Source organism: Lacerta agilis, chromosome 5, assembly GCF_009819535.1.
Source record: "Lacerta agilis isolate rLacAgi1 chromosome 5, rLacAgi1.pri, whole genome shotgun sequence".
NCBI lineage: Eukaryota > Metazoa > Chordata > Lepidosauria > Squamata > Lacertidae > Lacerta > Lacerta agilis.
Genome location: NC_046316.1, coordinates 91901254 through 91922381, shown reverse-complemented (window position 1 = coordinate 91922381; position 21128 = coordinate 91901254). Strand labels below are relative to the sequence as shown.

The 21128-nt window shown below is 47.8% G+C and overlaps 1 protein-coding gene across 8 annotated transcripts in view; it reads left to right on the top strand.

Moving 5' to 3' along the window:
* The window catches only part of ARMC9 (armadillo repeat containing 9), an 82201-nt gene extending 80611 nt beyond the window's left edge, over window positions 1-1590 (top strand). For 3 of the 8 annotated variants that reach the window (XM_033150881.1, XM_033150882.1, XM_033150874.1), the window contains exon 26: window positions 1005-1589. In XM_033150881.1, coding sequence (XP_033006772.1) covers window positions 1005-1027 — 23 coding nt within the window. In that variant the 3' untranslated portion in view covers window positions 1028-1589. Of the gene's footprint in view, window positions 1-1004 lie in introns of all 8 variants that reach the window. The other 5 variants (XM_033150876.1, XM_033150877.1, XM_033150878.1 and 2 more) reach the window with 4 other exon arrangements.
* Window positions 1591-21128: the final 19538 nt, after the last annotated feature.

Sequence of the window (21128 nt, the reverse complement as noted above, 5' to 3'; positions counted from 1 at the left end):
AAGAAATGTTTTCTGATAGCAGCTGGAGTTTCTTCCTTCCCCATTCCTTTGCCTGTTAGTGGCAGGACTTGCTTTTTGTGGTTGCCCTTCCCAGTTTGGGCCACCATCTCCAACTTCTTAAAGATAACACATTTCTAACCCTTCCATACATGTTAAGCAGTAGGATTTCTTACCCGACTAAGCAAGTCTTGTGCTGGTCAAAGGAGAAAGGCCTGAGCGGAGCTTCCTCAAACCTTTTTGGCTTGCTGGCCCTAAAGAAGGAAAATGCGCTCCAGGATACAAATTGGATCAGGTGGAGGTGGCCCAGGGATCTCATGGGGCTTTGAAGGCAGCCTTACTTCAAAAATTTTGCCTAGTTTTAAAAAATAACCAGCCCCTGTAGTCATCCTTCATCTGCTGAAGGCTTCACGGACATTGATTAATTCTCAAATTGAGGAGGGCACGGTCCCATTTTGTAGGCAGGAAACTGAGCAAACAATGCAAAGGGGCTAATTTGTTTTTTTGGGGGGGGGGGAGGTCCCAGTCTTGAGACAGCAAGGAGCCAGGCAGGGTGGGGGTGGGGGCTATGAACTGGAGGAAGGGCAAAGAAGCAGCGGGACCCTTCCCCAGCCACAGTCTGCAGCTGCCGTTGAGGATCACATGCACAGATGCAAACTTGGGAAGCAGTTTGCAACCCTGCTGCTCCCAGAGAGTTTACCATAGTGATGGGCAAACATGTGTTCTTAAGTATCCAGGATGTCCTTAGCTGGTGAAGAGACTAAGCCATGAATGAGGAAGCAGTAACATGTAATAGGTAAATAACAAAGTGATTATGACTCTGTCTTACAGTAAAGGGTTGGCATCCTCTGTAAACACAGACTCCCTGTTAATCCCCTAGAGGAGGTGGCCAATGTGGGCACAGCCTCCCCCACCCCCCAGCTAAGGCACTCAGTCTTTGCCTCTCCTGAATTCTGCTTTAGCTGATAGCTTCTCTCCCTCCTTCCCTCCCTCTCTCTCCTCTGCAGGCAGCCAGTCTTCCAGGAAGTAAGGACAGATCCTTTCCTCAGGAATCACCTGTCTGAGCGAGCACTTAAGGACACACTCGGCCAGCTTCCTGTAACAGGGATCCTCGCTTCTGCAGCAGCCGGCAGAGCCAAGGGGGAGGTTATTAGCACAAGGGCCGTGGATGCACCGAGATTCAGCCACTATGTGATGGGATGCACCTTATCTTGGACCTTGGCCAAAGGATTCTGCCTGGAGGAACGTTTCATTCCTTGGACATCACTGCTTCCAGGCACAAATGCACAGTCAAGGAGTCCCTTGCTTTTTGCCAAAAAAACACCGACTGGAATCCCAGCCCGTTGTCCTGAGGGACTTGAGCTTACAGCAAGTAGCTGGTTTGCTACTGTTTGCATCCTTGGTAGAGACCCTGCAGTCTTACGTCAGTCGTGCGTTTACCCAGCCTCCTGCCCTCATAGCTTTCATTGCGTCCGTCTGTCTTTGACGCAGATCCACCTTCAGCCTTTCTCATGATTTCATTCGGGTTTATTTCTTTCCATTCAAACGAATCCCAGCTTACAAACAATAAATAACAAAAGCATAAAGAACATCACAGCATACATCACGTAATATCATTAACAAATCGGTGAAGCCATTACTATCCACAAAACACCATTAGCAAAACAGCAGCTAAAAAATAAGTTAAGCATCACAGTTACAGCATGTGTCATGTCATTTGATAAACAAATCAAAAAGGCAATTATAATCTGGAAAGCTATTAACGAAATAGCAACTAAAAAATAAGCCAAACGCTATTAAGTTCACGCACACAAACTTCTCTCCCCCTCCCCATAATCTGTCAGTATGTTCAGTTCATTAAAAGACACGTGCAGCTGCATCAGATGGAAGGACCCTGGTCTAATAGAAATATCTGCTGCAACAGAGCTATACTTTAACTTATTATTAGTTTCCACCCCTAAATCAAAACCGGAGCCTGTTTGGAATGATCTTGCATTGAAACTTCCCTAACTGCAATTCCTACCCGCCCCGGCCATTGCAGCCCAGAATCAAGGGCAGATTTTGGACTGTGATTGGTGCCCATCCACTGTGCGCTGAGCCAAGCAGGAGTTGTAAGCAAGGCGCTGGCCTTTGGGAAGGTGGCATGAGGCTCTGACGGGGTCCTTGAGTCCTCGCATCTCCTCCCCAAAGCCAGGCACCCGCTTTTGGGAAGGCAGGGCGAGGACTGGTACGGGACAAATTTTGGCCTTGCACAGGGGAGCGTGGTACCCAAGTCGGCCACTGCCAGAACGTTTGGAGGGCTGAGGATAGGGAAGGCTGCTGGGCAGCCTCACTCACCTTTAAACTTCCAAGTGACATATGATTGGCCTGTTCCTGACACCTGGAGTTTGGTTGATCCATCTGGCGAGGCGGGAGAGGGGTATAAAGGAGTGTAAAGACTGAGTGGGGGTGGAAGAGAGAGAGCAGGTAAGCAAGCTGACGCTTGCATTTGGGGCAAGGGAGGAAAGTTGAGTTGGGAAGGAGGAATGTGATGGGGTGGTTGTTGTTGTTGTTTTAATCCAGAGATATTAGAAATAGTGCCTGGAGCATCTTGAAAGCAAGGCGCTGCTTTTTGGATGTTTAAAGCGCAGCCTTCGGGTCTCCTCCTCCCTTGCCCTTTCATCCCTTTGTAGTCCTCTTCCTGTTTTTAAAAACCCCCCTCTGATGACTCCTGTGCTTTCCCATGAGCGGGCCGTAGACCTGTGTTTCCTCCTCACAAGGAGAAGCCAGGAATTCCACAGATGCTGCCAGGATCGCTTTCCCTCTGGCACACGACCTCTGAAGCCCGTTTCTTTGATCCACGGTGTCCCTGGCCCCCTCACTCCCTATCCCTTCTTCTCATAGAATGAGCAGATCCGTCTCCCTGGGGAATCTCAGCATGATCTGAAACCAGAAGCTGCAATGCACTTCTGAGGCTGGGAGAACAGATGGGGCTCTTTTGCCCCGTCTACCCTTTCCATGAGGCTGGGGGGGGGGGGACACACCACACGTTCAGGTACCTTTTAGGGAGCAGCAAATGGACTGTTATTTCACTTACCATTATATTTTACACGCAACGTGGATAAACATAGACTTTGGATTTGGATTTGATATCCCGCTTTATCACTACCCGAAGGAGTCTCAAAGCGGCTCACATTCTCCTTTCCCTTCCTCCCCCACAACAAACACTCTGTGAGGTGAGTGGGGCTGAGAGACTTCAGAGAAGTGTGACTAGCCCAAGGTCACCCAGCAGCTGCATGTGGAGGAGCGGGGAAGCGAACCCGGTTCACCAGATTACGAGTTGACTGCTTTTAACCACTACACTACATTGTATTAGTATAATTCACAGGGAGTGCATGACTTGGATTGGAAGCTTGTAAAGAGGTCTAGGTGGCTGTGAGAATTCAACGCGTCTGAGGGAAATACATCTGAAGGCAGCCCTGTATAGGGAGGGTTTTAATGTTTGATTATCTTTTTGTATATGCTGGAAGCCCTCCAGTCAGATGGGCAGGGTACTATTATTATTATTATTATTATTATTATTATTATTATTATTATTATTATTATTATTATTAAAAACAAAATAAATAAAAAATTCCTTCCAGTAGCACCTTAGAGACCAACTAAGTTTGTTCTTGGTATGAGCTAAGTTTGTTCTTGGTATGAGCTTTCGTTATGCATGCACACTTCTTCAGATACCAAGAACAAACTCAGTTGGTCTCTAAGGTGCTACTGGAAAGAATTTTCTATTTTGTTTCGACTATGGCAGACCAACACGGCTACCCACCTGTAACTGAAATAGAAGTCACCAGACCCTTATATATAGTGAGAAGAAGAAGAAGAAGAAGAGTTTGGATTTGATATCCCGCTTTATCACTACCCGAAGGAGTCTCAAAGCGGCTAACATTCTCCTTTCCCTTCCTCCCCCACAACAAACACTCTGTGAGGTGAGTGAGGCTGAGAGACTTCAGAGAAGTGTGACTAGCCCAAGGTCACCCAGCAGCTGCATGTGGAGAAGCGGAGACGCGAACCCGGTTCCCCAGATTACGAGTCTACCACTCTTAACCACTACACCACACTGGCTCTCCAGTGTAGAGAGACCCTATAGTGAGAGAGACCCTATAGTGAGAGAGACCCTGTATATAAGGGTCTGGTGACTTCTATTTCAGTGTATCTGAAGAAGTGTGCATGCACATGAAAGATCATACCAAGAACAAACTCAATTGGTCTCTAAGGTGCTCCAGTACTTTGGCCACCTCATGAGAAGAGAAGACTCCCTAGAAAAGACCCTAATGTTGGGAAAGATGGAGGGCACAAGGAGAAGGGGACGACAGAGGATGAGATGGTTGGACAGTGTTCTCGAAGCTACTAACATGAGTTTGGCCAAACTGCGAGAGGCAGTGAAGGATAGGCATGCCTGGCGTGCTCTGGTCCATGGGGTCACGAAGAGTCGGACACGACTGAACAACAACAAAAGTGCTACTGGAAGGAATTTTTTATTTTTTATTTTGTTTTGACTGGCAGACCAACACGGCTACCTACCTGTAACTATTATTATTATTATTGTTATTATTATTATTATTATTATTATTATTATTATTATTAACCCTACATGGACTGGGGCATGGTGGAGGCTAAAATAAACATTGGGATTGCTGGAACGGGAGGCTTCGTTGACACCAGCCCAGTTCCCCTCCTCCTGCTTCCCTGATCATCTAGCTCGGCCTTTCCCCATCCTGCTGCCCTCCAGCTGCTTCGCCCTAGCCAGGTCTAGCCCCAATGAGCAGCTCAGGGGGATCTGAAAGCTTTTCGGTTGACCTAATAAAGGAATTGCCCCACAAAGAACTCGGAAGCCCCTTGTGCCATCCAAGGCAGGAGCTGTTGGGAACAGGGAGCAGCTGAGATAACGGCGGATGGCACGAGCACCCGGGTGTCGCTGCACTGTGCCGACAGATGTGGCACGGCACAAGCTAGACATTATCTGGGGCCTGGCAGGCGCTCTGACCTTGGCAGAACCTGGGAGCTCCTGGGGAACAAACCTGTGCATTGTGGAGCTTCCATTGGTGTGTTTCACTGGCTTTCAGCGTTGCTGTTCTCAATAGCAGGAAGCAGCACACTTCAGGGGTGATGAAAGGGGGAACCCTCTCATTGCCAAATGCCTTTGCTGGCCTCTCTTCCTGCCAACGCCTCCTTCTCCTTCTCCTTCTCCTTCTCCTTCTCCTTCTCCTTCTCCTTCTCCTTCTCCTTCTCCTTCTCCTTCTCCTTCTCCTTCTCCTCCTCCTCCTCCTCCTCCTCCTCCTCCTCCTCCTCCTCCTCCCTTTGCAGCAACTTGTTGCCTGTCCCAGCTCATCTTTTCCCAGAGCGTTCCTGGTGAAAGGGTTGTCTTAGAATCATAGAATCCTAGAGTTGGAAGAGACCACAAGGGCCATCCAGTCCAACCCCCTGCCAAGCAGGAAACACCATCAAAGCATTCCTGACAGATGGCTGTCAAGCCTCTGCTTAAAGACCTCCAAAGAAGGAGACTCCACCACACTCCTTGGTAGCAAATTCCACTGTCGGACAGCTCTTACTGTCAGGAAGTTCTTCCTAATGTCTTATTCCCAAGACATCCGTTCGTTCCTGGAGAATTTGCGGAGCTTAGGAGGTCAGCTGATTTTAGGCTTTGAGTAGCCGCTTCTTATTTTAAAAAAGAAGGCAGGTCTAGCTAATAATAATAATAATAATAATAATAATAATAATAATAATAATAAATTTATACGCCTCCCATCTGACTTGACTGTCCCAGCCACTCTGAGAGGCTTCCAACCCAAAATAGTAAAAACCCAATACAGCATCAAACATTAAAAACTTCCCTGTTTAATTAATGCCATAATAGCTTCGTGGCCCAAGATCAGTTTGCATTGGTTGAGAGCACACACTGGAGACTTTGGGCATCTCTGTAATATTTGCGCATAGCTGTGCCAAGGTGCTTTCAGCCAACTGCCTTCTTTCCCTTTGCTCCTCTCCTTCCTCTTTTAAACTCCAAGCATTGGAATGAATTTGGCTAAAGAACATCCTACCAGGTCACTTTAGGGTCTGGGGTTTCAGGTATGGACACGCTGCAAACCATCGGTAGGGAAACTAAGGCCTGGGGGCCGGACCCCCTCATATCCAGCCCACAGACGGTCCAGGAATCAGCGTGTTTTTACATGAGTAGAATGTGTGCTTTTATTAAAAATGCATCTCTGGGTTATTTGTGGGGCATAGGAATTCATTCATTTCCCCCCCCCAATATAGTCTGGACCAGAGCCGTCTTAAGGGGATCTGCCGCCCTGGCGCGGCTATCCCTCCGGCGCCCCCGCCATGCCGCCTCTCCGCCGCCTCCCTCCCGCGCTTGCCGCCCCATGGGAGGGGGGTGGGCGAGCGGGGGGTGAGGGGCGTGGCGCTGGAGCGGCGCGGGGCTCTGCGCGCCCTTCCAGCGCTTCCGGGATGGGAGGCGAGGGCGGCCGGCTCGCGCTCCCGCGCAGCTCGCGCTCCGCGCGCAGCTGCTGGGCAGCTCGCGCTGCATCGGGCGGGCGGCCGGCTGCGCGCGGGAGCGTGAGCCGGCCGCCCTCGCCTCCCAGAGCCCCAGCTGGAGTGCTGGAAGGTCGCGCAAAGCCCCGCGCCGCTCCAGCGCTCCAGCTGGGGCTCTGGGAGGCGAGGGCGGGCGGCTTACAGCCCGCCCGCCGGCGCGCGAGTGCCCGCCTGCCCGTGGGGGCGGGGGCGGGTTGGGGAGGAGGAGCCCGGTATGCCGGCGGGCTCGCGGGGGCGCCCCTGGGGCGCCCAGCGCCCTGGCGCACCGCGCCACCGGCTTCTATGGATGAGACGGCTCTGGTCTGGACCACCACATGGTCTGAGGGATGGTGGACCGGCTCACAGCTGAAAACATTTGCTGACCCCTGCAGTGCAAACCCTCTTTTCCCATCTGAAGAAGTGTGCATGCACACGAAAGCTCATACCAGGAACAAACTTAGTTGGTCTCTAAGGTGCTACCGGAAGGAATTTTTTTTTTTATTTTGTTTTGACTATGGCAGACCAACACGGCTACCTACCTGTAACTGATTTTCTGGGGAAAGAGTTGCTCACCAGTTGCTCTGACTTCCTGCTCTCCGTAAAGAAAGGAGACCTGGGGGGACGCTTGACAAGACTGCAACTTGTACTCTTGTGGGGTGCGGGGAGCAGGTAACTTGCAAGAGGGCATAGAGTTGGCACCCAACCACTCTGGGCAAGCCCTTGGCAAACATGCTTCAAGAAGCCCCAATGCTTACGCACTTTGGACCAACCCCACCCTCTGCCCCAGCACCTGCTGCCTTTGCCCTGAATGCCTTGTTGTAATTGTTCTGCTTTATAATCTCGTGTGTGTGTGTGTGTGTGTAAGTAAAGGGGGGCGGGGAGAACTCGTTGGCTCCAGTGTAGGCTCTTTTTTGCCAAGCAAGGAGGAAATGCATTAATAGGCAATAAATTTCCACCGCTGGCAAGAAGGGAATGTAGATTATTTGTCCTGTGACAGTCTAGGAAGACAATAAATGGAGATCAGGTGTTTCCGCTCTCTGGCCACGGAATGTGAATTTGCACAGGGCTGCCCTTTGTCCTACGAGAGATGCTGCTCATTTAGTGAGCGAAACTGACTCAGGTCCTCCGAGAGGCTTCCCTGAAGTTGAAATTAACCAGGGCAGGAAAGTTGATGGAGCTGCCCAGGTACGGCCCAAAATTTTGCTGTCTTAAGAACTCCCTCAACAACCCACCCAGGTCCCAAATAAAAGTGCATAGTATAGTTTCCAAAGATGGCTGGATTCAACCTCCCACCCTGGGGTTAAACCGGCAGCAATATCAAATTGAATAAGTAACGATAGGTTGCTCTTCCCTGACACTCAAGGCACCTGGTGGGTGGAACACAGTGAACACACAAATGAGGTAAAGAATAGCAAGTTTATTAAAAAGTTCCAAGAAAGTGACAGAGCATTGCAGTTATCTTTTGTGGCAGGGGTAGGCAATAGGGACACGGGTGGCACTGTGGGTTAAACCACAGAGCCTAGGGCTTGCTGATCGGAAGGTCGGCGGTTCGAATCTCCGCAATGACAGGGTGAGCTCCCGTTGTTCAGTCCCAGCTCCTGCCCACCTAGCAGTTCGAAAGCATGTCAAAGTGCAAGTAGATGAATAGGTACCACTCCGGCGGGAAGGTAAACGGCGTTTCCGTGCGCTGCTCTGGTTCACCAGAAGCAGCTTAGTTATGCTGGCCACATGACCCGGAAGTTGTACGTCGGCTCCCAGGCCAGTAAAGCGAGATGAGCGCCGCAACCCCAGAGTTGTCTGCAACTGGACCTAACGGTCAGGGGTTCTCAATCTGGACCGTGGGAATCAGCGTGTTTCTACATGAGTAGAATGTATCCTTTTATTTAAAACGCATCTCTGGGTTATTTGTGGGGCATAGGAATTCGTTCACCCCCCCAAAAAAAAATATAGTCCGGCCCACCACATGGTCTGAGGGACGGTGGACCGGCCCACAGCTGAAAAAGGTTGCTGACCCCTGTTTCATGCCTTCTCCATCTCTTTCTCTCATAGAACCATATACAGTGGTACCTCTGGTTATGTACTTAATTCGTTCTAGAGGTCCGTTCTTAACCTGAAACTGTTCTTAACCTGAAGCACCACTTTAGCTAATGGGGCCTCCCGCTGCCGCTGCGCCGCCAGAGCACAATTTATGTTCTTCTCCCGAAGCAAAAGTTATTAACCCGAGGTACTATTTCTGGGTTAGCGGAGTATGTAACCTGAAGCGTATGTAACCCGAGGTACCACTGTAATTCTAGCATTAGAAGGAACCCGAAGTGTCATCTAGTCCAGCTCCCTGCAATGCAGGGGTCGCAGCTGGGAACTCGGTCAGCAATGAGGGTGAACTCCAGCTGCAGCTGGTGAGCAGCACTTTCCAGATAGCGCATGCTGAACTTCAAATTATTCAGGTGTTCTTTGAAACTGTACACCGTAGAAATCACAGCTGGCCCATCCCTACCAAAGCCAGAAACACTGTTGAGGTCACATAAGCCACAGCTGGTGTTTGGGTGACCCATCAGTTCCCACCATAATAGGATACATTCCAACACTCCTCAGACCCTCCTTGACCCCCTATTTTTTTATCCCCCCTCCCCGAGCATTTCCCATTAGAAGAAGAGCAAGGGCCACCACCTCTACGGCCAACAGGACACAGGACACATGCCTTCTATTGTCTTAAGAAAACCCCTTGATCCAGATTTTAATCCTGTCGCTTGGGACAAGTTCTCCCTGAGCTCAGCGGCAGCAGCACTGGCAGCAGAAATAAAGGCATTCCAGGATCAAATCAAAAGCTGGGGTGGCTTTTGTTATTCCAGGATTGCCCCTAGAAAATCCAGACACTTAGAGGGTATGGACTAAAAGACTAACTAATACTTGGCAGGAAATCAATACATAACTCCTAAGACAAATGTCTCTCTAGCAGGTGCCAGCATTAGATACTTAGAATCCTAGAATCCTAGAGTTGGAAGAGACCACCAGGGCCATCCAGTCCAACCCCCTGCCAAGCAGGAAACACCATCAAAGCATTCCTGACAGATGGCTGTCAAGCCTCCGCTTAAAGACCTCCAAAGAAGGAGACTCCACCACACTCCTGGGCAGCAAATTCCACTGTCCAACAGCTCTTACTGTCAGGAAGTTCTTCCTAATGTTTAGGTGGAATCTTCTTTCTTGTAGTTTGAATCCATTGCCCCGTGTCCGCTTCTCTGGAGCAGCAGAAAACAACCTTTCACCCTCCTCTATATGACGTCCTTTTATATATTTGAACATGGCTATCATATCACCCCTTAACCTTCTCTTCTCCAGACTAAACATACCCAGCTCCCTAAGCCGTTCCTCATAAGGCATCGTTTCCAGGCCTTGGACCATTTTGGTTGCCCTCCTCTGGACACGTTGCTGAAGCTTATCTGGAAAGTGTCAGAAACTTCCATTTTATGGAATAAACAGATTTAATCACTTAAAGGCCCACGGGCTTCAGGCACTATAATGGACCTCCCACCCCTCTAATCTCCTTAAGATAATAATAATCTTCTGCAATATGGCAATACAAAGGCTTCAAAGAAAGATTCCAGAATGAGCTTCCTTTCCAGATTCAGTGTGGCGTCTTTTTAACTTGCCACCTTTTCTTGCCACTGTGCAGGCTGAGTCGCCCTTTGGCTTTTGGTGTCACAGCTTTGCCAGTCCAGTGCCTGACATCATGTCAGTTGATGGGCAGGTGGGCATGGCCTCACCAGAACAGGTTGTTCGGGTGTCACAGCATCCTTGGCAACAGATTAAATGCAAAACAAAACTTAGCAGACCAGATTTTCCATAGAAAGGGCCAGTCTAAATTGAATTGGGAGGAAATACAGATTGGCATTTTTATGCTAACGCTGTGTGGACACTGCAAAGAGCATGAGTAGCACTCACTGCGCAGAGAAACCTGCTTGGAAGCACCCTTGGTAGCATGTGCAGCTGTTTTGGGGGGACAGGAGGCGGGTAGGTGTGGAGGACTCCCTGGTCCTGAATGAGGTAACTGTGCCCCTGAAGGACGAGGTGCGCAGCCTGGGAGTCATTTTGGACTCACAGCTGTCCATGGAGGCGCAGGTTAATGCTGTGTCCAGGGCAGTTGTTTACCAGCTCCATCTGGTACACAGGCTGAGACCTTCCTTGCCCGCGGACTGTCTCGCCAGAGTGGTGCATGCTCTAGTTATGTCTTGCTTGGACTACTGCAATGCGCTCTATGTGGGGCTACCTTTGAAGGTGACCGGGAAACTACAACTAATCCAGAATGCGGCAGCTAGACTGGTGATTGGAAGCAGCCGCCGAGACCACATAACACCGGTCCTGAGAGACCTACGTTGGCTCCCAGTACATTTCTCAGCACAATTCAAAGTGTTGGTGCTGACCTTTAAAGCCCTAAACGGCCTCGGTCCTGTATACCTGAAGAAGCATCTCCACCCCCATTGTTCTGCCCAGACACTGAGGTCCAGCTCCGAGGGCCTTCTGGCGATTCCCTTGCTGCGAGAAGCCAAGTAACAGGGAACCAGGCAGAGGGCCTTCTCGGTGGTGGCGCCCGCCCTGTGGAACGCCCTCCCAGCAGAAGTCAAAGAGATAAATAACTACTGTATCTGACATTCAGAAAATACCTGAAGGCAGCCCTGTTTAGGGAAGCTTTTAATTTTTAATAGACTATTGTATTTTAATATTCTGTTGGAATCCACCCAGAGTGGCTGGGGAAACCCAGCCAGATGGGCTGGGTATAAATAATAATAATAATAATAATAATAATAATAATAATAATAATAATAATAATAATTTATTATTATTATTATTATTATTATTATTATTATTATTATTATTATTATTATTAAAAAGATGTTACAAGCCAAACTGCTTTCCTCTGTCCTAACAAGCTTAGTCTTTCTCCTTTTAATAAAGCTTGGAGACTGTGAGCTGTTTCCCTCCTAAACCCTCAATCTGAATCTCTCCGGAGTCACACTGGGGCATTTATTGCATTACGCATATTTATTTTTCCATTTGTAATTACCAAGGGGCAACTGGCTCACGGCGGTTGTGACAGGGTGGGGTGGAGGTTGTCTTTGCTTATGTGATAACACTTTCTAGAAACTTCTCGCAGCTGCCAGTTTGTTCGCTTTTAGAAAACCCAAGACCATTTTTTGTTTGTTTCTGGGAATAGCGGAGCTGTGTGCACCCCGTCATCTGAAGCAGAGAAAATAGCCAAACCCTGTTTGAGGAGCTTGGATGCTTGGAAGAGAACGAAGAACTGGGAGAAGGCGGGATGGCGACAACAATGGGCTGCTTTTGACTTGTACTGTCAAGGGTACGGCGGGACAGACAGGATGTGTGTTAGCAAATTTCTGGATTTCGTTGGAAGGTGATCAGATGCAGAAGCTCCAAACTGGTTGGCTGGTTGTCCCAGCGCTGAATGCAAATGGAAAAAGGGGGACGACGGAGGGCTTTGAAGGATAAAGAGAAGCTGTTTGTGGGAGGCTCTGCCCCTCTCCTCTCAGAGGGAGTCTTGCACTGAGGGGGGGGGCTCCAACACACACACACACACACACACACACACACACACACACACACACACACTATGCACTCCTTGTGATTTGCTTCAGGGGGGAAAAAGAACCTAGTGTTATCCGTGTGTGCCAGAGAGATCCCAGGGGCATCGGAGCTGTGAAAAGCGCAGCAGTGTTGGGAGCCAAGCGCTGCTGAATGGAGGCAGTGTGTGTGGATGTTCAAGCAGCTTCTGCAACATGACTCAAGCAGCTGCAGGGCAGAGAGAACTGCTGTGTTGGGGTTTGCAGACGCAGGCACACCCAGAACACAGAGAGGGTGAGGAATTAAGGGCAGGGAAGCGCAGGATCAAGAGCTCGTGCAAAGGAGTAACAGTTCTTAAATCGCTGCCCGCAAGACATGCGTATGGCAGGCACTTGGCCCAGCAGATTAACCTTGGTGCTGAGCACAGACCTTCTACCTTCTACAGTATGTTGTTGTTCAGTCGTTCAGTCGTGTCCGACTCTTCGTGACCCCATGGACCAGAGCACGCCAGGCACGCCTATCCTTCACTGCCTCCCGCAGTTTGGCCAAACTCATGTTAGTAGCTTTGAGAACACTGTCCAACCATCTCATCCTCTGTTGTCCCCTTCTCCTTGTGCCCTCCATCTTTCCCAACATCAGGGTCTTTTCTAGGGAGTCTTCTCTTCTCATGAGGTGGCCAAAGTACTGGAGCCTATGTATATGCAGAAGCTGACCTTGGTTTGACTCAGCAGAGAGAGGCAGTCGATCACAGCTCCCCTGTATGAACCACATCTGGTCACCAGAAGAAGAGCCCTGCTGGATCAGGCCCAGAGCATCCTCTCTCGCAGCTGCCCATCCAGATGGCGCAACAGGAAGCCCTCAAGCAAAATTTGAGCATGAGAACCCTCTCCCCTTCTGGGGTTTCCACCAGCATTATTGCCTCCAGCTGTGGAGACAAAGCACAGCCGTCCTGGCTAGTAGCCTTCGATAGCCCTCTCCTCCATGAATTTGGACATGAGTTCCACAGTGTAATTGTGTGCTGCATTGGGCACATTTGCTGTTGCTTTTTTAAACAGCACACTCTGAATAGCTTAGGTGTACTGAATAGCTTAGGTGGCACTGTGGGTTAAACCACAGAGCCTAGGGCTTGCCGATCAGAAGGTCGGCGGTTCAAATCCCCGCGGCGACGGAGTCAGCTCCCGTTGCTCGGTCCCTGCTCCTGCCCACCTAGCAGTTCGAAAGCACGTCAAAGTGCAAGTAGATAAATAGGTACCACTCCGGCGGGAAGGTAAACGGCATTTCCATGCGCTGCTCTGGTTCGTCAGAAGCGGCTTAGTCATGCTGGCCACATGACCTGGAAGTTGTACGCCGGCTCCCTCGGCCAGTAAAGCGAGATGAGTGCCACAACTCCAGAGTTGTCCGCCACTGAACCTAATGGTCAGAGGTCCCTTTACCTTTACCCTTTACAACTAAGACAGGCAAGGAAGCTGTGGCAGTCCGGACTCCAGCTCCCATCATCCATTGGCCAGAATGCCCAGGGCTGGAGGGAGTTGGAGTCTAACAACATCTGGAGGGACTGCATCTTCCAAGACCTGATCTAAAATCTCTGAAGTGGACACATTTAAGCTCAATCTCTCTTTTATCACAACAGCTTGCCCTGCTCATAGTAATTTTTGCAGGAAGGTTTTCTGCCAGTGGGGAGTGGTGAGGATCTGGAAAGCATAACCAAACACGGCTGCCATCTTTCATTCACACAGAAATTGGCACCTTGAGCTTAGTTTCTCTGAGCACGGGCAGAGTTCCTTCCCATGAGGTCCAGCAGCAAATACATATAGCTGGCTGTGAGCACAGAAAGCTGCCCTATACTGTGAGGCCACCACTGTATTGTCTGTTCTGCGTGGAAATGGCTCTCCAGGAAGATACGCAAAGAACTTCCCCCCCAGATTCTTTACTGATGATGCTGAGGATTAAAACTGAGACCTTATGAATGCAAAGCATGCTTATGCTATGGGCCAGTGGAAATAAGAGAAATGCAATAAGTTAAGAGGATTAGCATGAGCGCACAGCTATATGAATGCTTTGAAGAGATCTTACACTGAGCACCTGCTTCCTGGGCGTATGAACTGGCCATGTTGAGAATCGAACCCAATACATTCCGCATATCTGTCCCAGGTCCTGGTGGTCCTGGTGACTTCTGTTTCAGTGTATCTGAAGAAGTGTGCATGCACACGAAAGCTCATACCAAGAACAAACACAGTTGGTCTCTAAGGTGCTACTGAAAAGAATTTTCTATATCTGTCCCAGTCACAGGCCCTTCCCTACAGAGATAAGATTAGCAGAGGTGGCAAGGGACTTGGCTGTTCCACCACCCACAGGAGCTTGGCGGATGGTGGCAGCCTCTAATCTGGGGAACTCCCTTCCCCAGGACGTACGTCTGGCTCCTTCACTGTGCAGTTTTCTTCGTAAGAATTTGCCATGGCCCTTGATGCTTGAGATTTATACTGTATTTTTGAGGAAATACGCTTTTCTTGCAATAGTAAGAATATGAGAAAAGCCTGCTGGATCAGGCCAGTGGCCCATCAAGTCCGGGATCCTGTTCTCACAGTTGCCAACCAGGTCCATGTGGGAAACCAGTAAGCAGGATTTAAGCTCAAGGCCAACTCTCCTCTCCTGTGGTTTCCAGCAACTGGGATTCAGAAGAATCGCTGCCTTCAGTGAAGGCAGAGCAGAGCCCTCCTGACTAGAAACCAGCGATACTCCTCTCCTCCACCACAAATCCATCTAATCCTCTTTTTAAAGCCATCCAAGTTGGCCATCACTGCCTCCTGTGGCAGGGAGTTCCATAGTTTAACTATTTAACAGCGTGAAGAAGTCCTTTCTTTTTATCCGTCCTGGATTTTCCAACATTCAGCTTCGTGGAATGTCCACAAGTTCTGGTGTTATGAGAGAGGGAGAAAAACTTCTCTCTATCCACTTTTGGATAGGATAATAATTTGCTCTAATCTGTTTTTATGTTGCATTTCAAATTGTTGTCACCCTCCCTGGGGACCTTGGGATGAAGGGCAGATGAAGAAGATGCCCTAAAAGGCTGCTGTTTAAGAATATTGCATACCCTCCAACATTTCTCCGGTGAAAATAGGGACGTCCTATTCCATAATAATAATCACCATAATTTTATTATTTATTCCCCATGCATCTGACTGGGTTACCCCAGACACTATGGGTAGCTTCCAATGTATATAAAAACATAATAAAACATTAAACTTTTTTTTTTATATATAACTTCCCTATACAGGGCCGCCTTCAGATATCTTCTAAAGGTTGCAGAGTTACTTATCTCCTTGGCTGCATACCCCCCCCAACTTTTCTCAGAAGAAATAGGGCTGTCCTAAGGACTACGCAAAAGCATTTGACTTTGTTGACCACAGCAAACTATGGCAAATTCTTAAAGAAATGGGAGTGCCGGATCACCTCATCCGTCTCCTGAGAAATCTCTATGTGGGACAAGAAGCTGCAGTTAGAACTGGATATGGAACAACTGATTGGTTCAAAATTGGGAAAGGAGTACGACAAGGCTGTATATTGTCTCCCTGCTTATTTAACTTATATGCAGAATTCATCATGCGAAAGGCTGGGCTGGATGAATCCCAAACCAGAATTAAGATTGCCGGAAGAAACATCAACAACCTCAGATATGCTGATGATACTACCTTGATGGCAGAAAGTGAGGAAGAATTAAAGAACCTTTTAATGAGGGTGAAAGAAGAGAGCGCAAAATATGGTCTGAAGCTCAACATCAAAAAAACTAAGATCATGGGCACTGGTCCCATCACCTCCTGGCAAATAGAAGGGGAAGAAATGGAGGCAGTGAGAGATTTCACTTTCTTGGGTTCCATGATCACTGCAGATGGTGACAGCAGTCACGAAATTAGAAGACGCCTGCTTCTTGGGAGAAAAGCAATGACAAACCTAGACAGCATCTTAAAAAGCAAAGACATCACCTTGCCGACAAAGGTCCGTATAGTTAAAGCTATGGTTTTCCCAGTAGTGATGTACGGAAGTGAGAGCTGGACCATAAAGCTTTGATGGTGTTTCCTGCTTGGCAGGGGGTTGGACTGGATGGCCCTTGTGGTCTCTTCCAACTCTATGATTCTATGATTCCTCCAGTTGTCTTTGTCCATGGAGTTTCCTCCACATGCAGCTGCTGGGTGACCTTGGGCTAGCCACACTTCTCTGAAGTCTCTCAGCCCCACTCACCTCACAGAGTGTTTGTTGTGGGGGAGGAAGGGAAAGGAGAATGTGAGCCGCTTTGAGACTCCTTCGGGTAGTGATAAAGCGGGATATCAAATCCAAACTCTTTTCTTCCTCTTCTTCTTCCAGTTAAACTTAAATTAGTTAAGTATCTGAAGAAGTGTGCATGCACACGAAAGCTCATACCAAGAACAAACTTAGTTGGTCTCTAAGGTGCTACTGGAAGGAATTAGATTACTTAAATTACTGAATGCTTAAGCTGGTGGTAATTACGTCATGGTGCCTCCCAGCAGAGCCCTATGCATATATTTTCCAAGTGTCCTGATTTACTAAGGGGCAATCCCTGTTTCCTGGTTTCTCCCCCTAGCAAATCAATCTTATCTGACTCTCTTTTGTCTTTTAAATTTCCAAGCTCAAATGTATACATTGGGAGATTAGCTGGTGCCCATTCATTGCAGATTGAATTTCTGCCTCCGCAAGACATTGTGAAAGGCGCCATTCTCCAATAAAAGGTCTTCAAAAGGAGGTCCAGTGGCGAAATTACTGAATGAGAATTAATTAGCAAATATGTTTAGGATTCCATGGAGATCAAGTGCTTTTCTCTCCCTCCCCTCCACTGCAGGCTGCAAATGGGAGCAGAGCAATAGCTAAGATTTTTATCGCCAATATTTTGTTACCAGTTCCATGTTTATCTTTTGTATATTTGAACTTTGCAGAAATTGTCTCAGAGGGAGTAAGTCTTGTACTTCATGACTTGGAGCCCATGCATTATTTTAATAGATTGACTAATAAAATATATATAACATTATATTTTTTAAATATCTCAAAGTGGTTTACAGAAAAAAAATCATCCAATCAATGTATCAGTAGCAACAACAAAAAGTTAAAAGCAACTATTTAAAACATTGAGAAAATAATTAAAATTAGCCATAAGCTAAAACCAAACACCTGCCATCATTCTAAATGTCTGGAGAGGTTTACCTAAACAAAAAAAAAATGTTGAAAATTATACAGTGAAGAAGAAGTTTGCCTGGTGCCAAGAGGCAGGGAATTCCACAGTATGGATGCTGCCAAGCTAAAATTTTGAATGCTTACAAATATGAACGAGAATTATGTGGCACCTGTTAGACTGCTAGTTCCACCAATCAAAGCAGCTGATCGGGTGGAGTATGGGCTGATAAACAGGTCCCAAGCTGTTGAAGGTTTTCGTAAACTAGTAGTAACCTGGCAGTGCCTCGCTCCTGTCAGCAACAGCGCTGCAGCATCCTTCACTATTAATGTTTGACGCACTATTGTATTTTAATATTTTGTTGGAAGCCGCCCAGAGTGGCTGGGGAAATCCAGCCAGATGGGCGAGGTATAAATAATAAATTACTACTACTACGGTACTACTACTACTACTACTACTACTACTGCTGTTGTTGTTCAGTTGTTCAGTCGTGTCAGAATTGCATTGGCTTTTTTAGCTGCTGCATCACACTGTTGACTCATGTCAAGTTTATGGTCTACTAAGACTCCTAGATCCTTTTCACATGTACTGCTCTCAAGCCAGGTGTCACCCATCCTGTATTTGTGCCTTTCTTTCTTTCTTTCTTTCTTTCTTTCTTTCTTTCTTTCTTTCTTTCTTTCTTTCTTTCTTTCTTTCTTTCTTTTTGCCCAAGTGTAGTACTTTACATTTATCCCTGTTAAAATTCATCTTGTTTGCTTTGGCCCAGTTCTCTAATCTGGCTTCTCCTCTATGGCACGGGTAGCCAACATGTGGCCCTCCAAATATCCTGGACTGCAACTCCCACCAGCCCCAGGCAGCAGAGCCGATCATGAGGGACGATGGGAGTTGCAGTCCAAAGACCCGAAGGCACCACCTCATTTCCCCTTGCTCTAAGGGTGAGTCTTATCCCCTTTTCCACCTGTCCAGGAATCATGGCTGGTGCTGTCTGGGCTGTGCTTCTCGCTTTACACAGCAGTTGCCGTGGAGGAGAAAGGATCTCTGTCCTTTGTACTGAGACTGACAGAAGGCGCATGGCACATGCATGCATATTTCCTGATGTGGAGCAACCTCCTCTCGGCGGTGATTGATGAGGAAGGATCATTCTTGTTTTAACAAGCTGGCTGACATGTCAGTTTGCACAGCCACCGGACACAGGCACCTCCTTGAATACATTTTATGTAGGAACAGCGAATGGACAAGGAAGAAAGGTTAGCACTTGCCTCGTGGCCACAGGTGACCCTTGGCTAAAAGGAAGATATTTCATATTTCAGCGCTTTGATGTGATGGCTTTATTTGTTTTATGTATTTATTTTCTTCATAAAATTTATATGCTGCTTGAGTGTAAAAATGAAACCATCGGCCTTGAAGGGATTTGCAAAAAGAATGCAATGAATTATCAATAAAACCAGTTAAAAAACATAAAACGTGAAAATCAAGAATGAGATAAAAACCAGTTTAAAAGGCATTTAAACATTCTAAATTATGCCTAAACAAAAACGTCTATAGCAGTGAAGGACTCTGCCTGATGTCAATAGGCAGGGAGCGCTGCCACACTGAAATAATTATTTCTTATGTTACGGAAAAAATCCCAGGTGTGGAACTGCCCAGCCACCTGGCCCTTAGGGATAGGCCCACTGGTTTCTGCGGAGTTAAATAAAAGAAGTCCAGCCACTGGAGCAAGGACAAGACAGGGTTTATTGCGCAATAGGTTACAGTCAAACTGCCCCCCCAGAACAGTGTTACAAGAACTTTTAAAACTCCTATCATATCCCAGAATACAGTTTGGAAACATCATCACTACATCATCACTACCTCACAAAAGGGAAGGGTTATACATGATTTGCATATAGGAAAAACAGGAAAGACAAGATTAGCATATGGGGGAAACAGAGCAATATCAGGGAGATAGCCCTGAGAAGTGTGAATGGGTGTTAAGTATTGGCAAGGATACCTTGAGCACTTATCTGGGAGAGAACAATGGGATTCTGGTTGAGGGATATTAGCCTGAAACACCCAGAGATTACCTGCTGAGGCATTTCCCTGTGTACGTGGTCTCTCGCCTACTGGATCATGGCAGAGAGATGGGTCCCCTTAAGGGCATCACTCCATACCCCAAATGAGTTTACTCAGGAGGAGACTTTGCTTAGGTGACCCCCCCCATAATTTCCGTATCACTTAGAACTGTGGAACGAGTATTATGTGGCTTTAATTGTGGAGGTTTAAGCTGTAATGTTGTGTCATTGGTTTTTATATTTTGTGAGCTGCTTAGAAGCCTTTCTGCATAAAACTCCCCCAGCGGTGCTGAACAGGGAGCAATAAAAGAGACAGAACTTGCAAGGAGAAAGCTATTAATTAACATTGCAGTGGACCTTCTCAGCAAATATCATATTCTCAGAATGTCTTTTTTTAGCAAAATGATCACCATGTTCGATAATTCCTCTTGCCCAAGAGATCCCAGGTATGTTTTAATTAATTTTATCGTGCTGAATCTCCAGCGGTTTTACTTTACCCCTGAAGGCACACCCTTCCATTGTCCCCCGAGAAGCCAACTAAAATAATCTTCTTTCACAAAATGCCACCGTAACGCTTGCTTGGTTGCCACTAACCAGACTTCATGCCGGTGGCTCCCAAACTTTTTCGGGTCACCTCCCCCTTCGTTTCACATCCCCGGTGCCCCCTACCTGACCCTATAAAAAAGCATTATTCAGAAGAGCGGTTTGCACAACCCCCCACCCAAGGAAGATGATAACACCATAAAATTCAAAACTGTAACAATTAATTGCACTTTGGTTCAAAATCCAGTTAAAACTGTTTAGTCTAATCAGTTCAGCAAAGCTGGTGGACTTGATCCAGGGAAACCAGATTTTCAAAGTCTGGTAGTCGCTGATTCCTCCAACGCCCCCTTGCCTCTTAGCGCCCCCCCCCCCAAGGTCATCCCTGGGGGGTGGCACCACAAACCCTGCGAACCACTTCTTTAGACTTTTAATATTTTTGCTGCAGCTGTGTGTGCCTCTCTCCGCTTGCCGTTTTGCTGCAAATCATCCAAATATCTGCCCTGCACATTCCTCTTAGAATCCTAGAATCCTAGAGTTGGAAGAGACCCCAAGGGCCATCCAGTCCAACCCCCTGCCAAGCAGGAAACACCATCAAAGCATTCCTGATAGATGGCTGTCAAGCCTCCGCTTCAAGACCTCCAAAGAAGGAGACTCCACCACACTCCTTGGCCGCAAATTCCACTGTCCAACAGCTCTTACTGTCAGGAAGTTCTTCCTAATGTTTAGGTGGAATCTTTCTTGTAGTTTGAATCCATTGCCCCGTGTCCGCTTCTCTGGAGCAGCAGAAAACAACCTTTCTCCCTCCTCTATATGACATCCTTTGATATATTTGAACATGGCTATCATATCCCCCCTTAACCTTCTCTTCTCCAGGCTAAACATACCCAGCTCCCTAAGCCGTTCCTCATAAGGCATCGTTTCCAGGCCTTTGACCATTTTGGTTGCCCTCCTCTGGACTCTTCATCTGTGCCGTTCAGACTACGAGGGGCTGGGTGTGTTTGGACCCCCCCCCCCCTTCCCAGCACGTTCTACTGAAGTAGCTGCATTCAGGACGCAGCTGTCATAAGCTCACAGAGCCTGGAAACCACTAGTACTCGTGGAAAGAATTTCTTAATAAGTGCAGGCCCTTTTATTTTACTGCAATAGGAAATGATAATCACGATTTTTACTGCACCGGTGGGGCGCTGAGTCTCCTGGACAGCTCTCCCGCTCCCAGAGCCCCGAAAAGCAGCTCT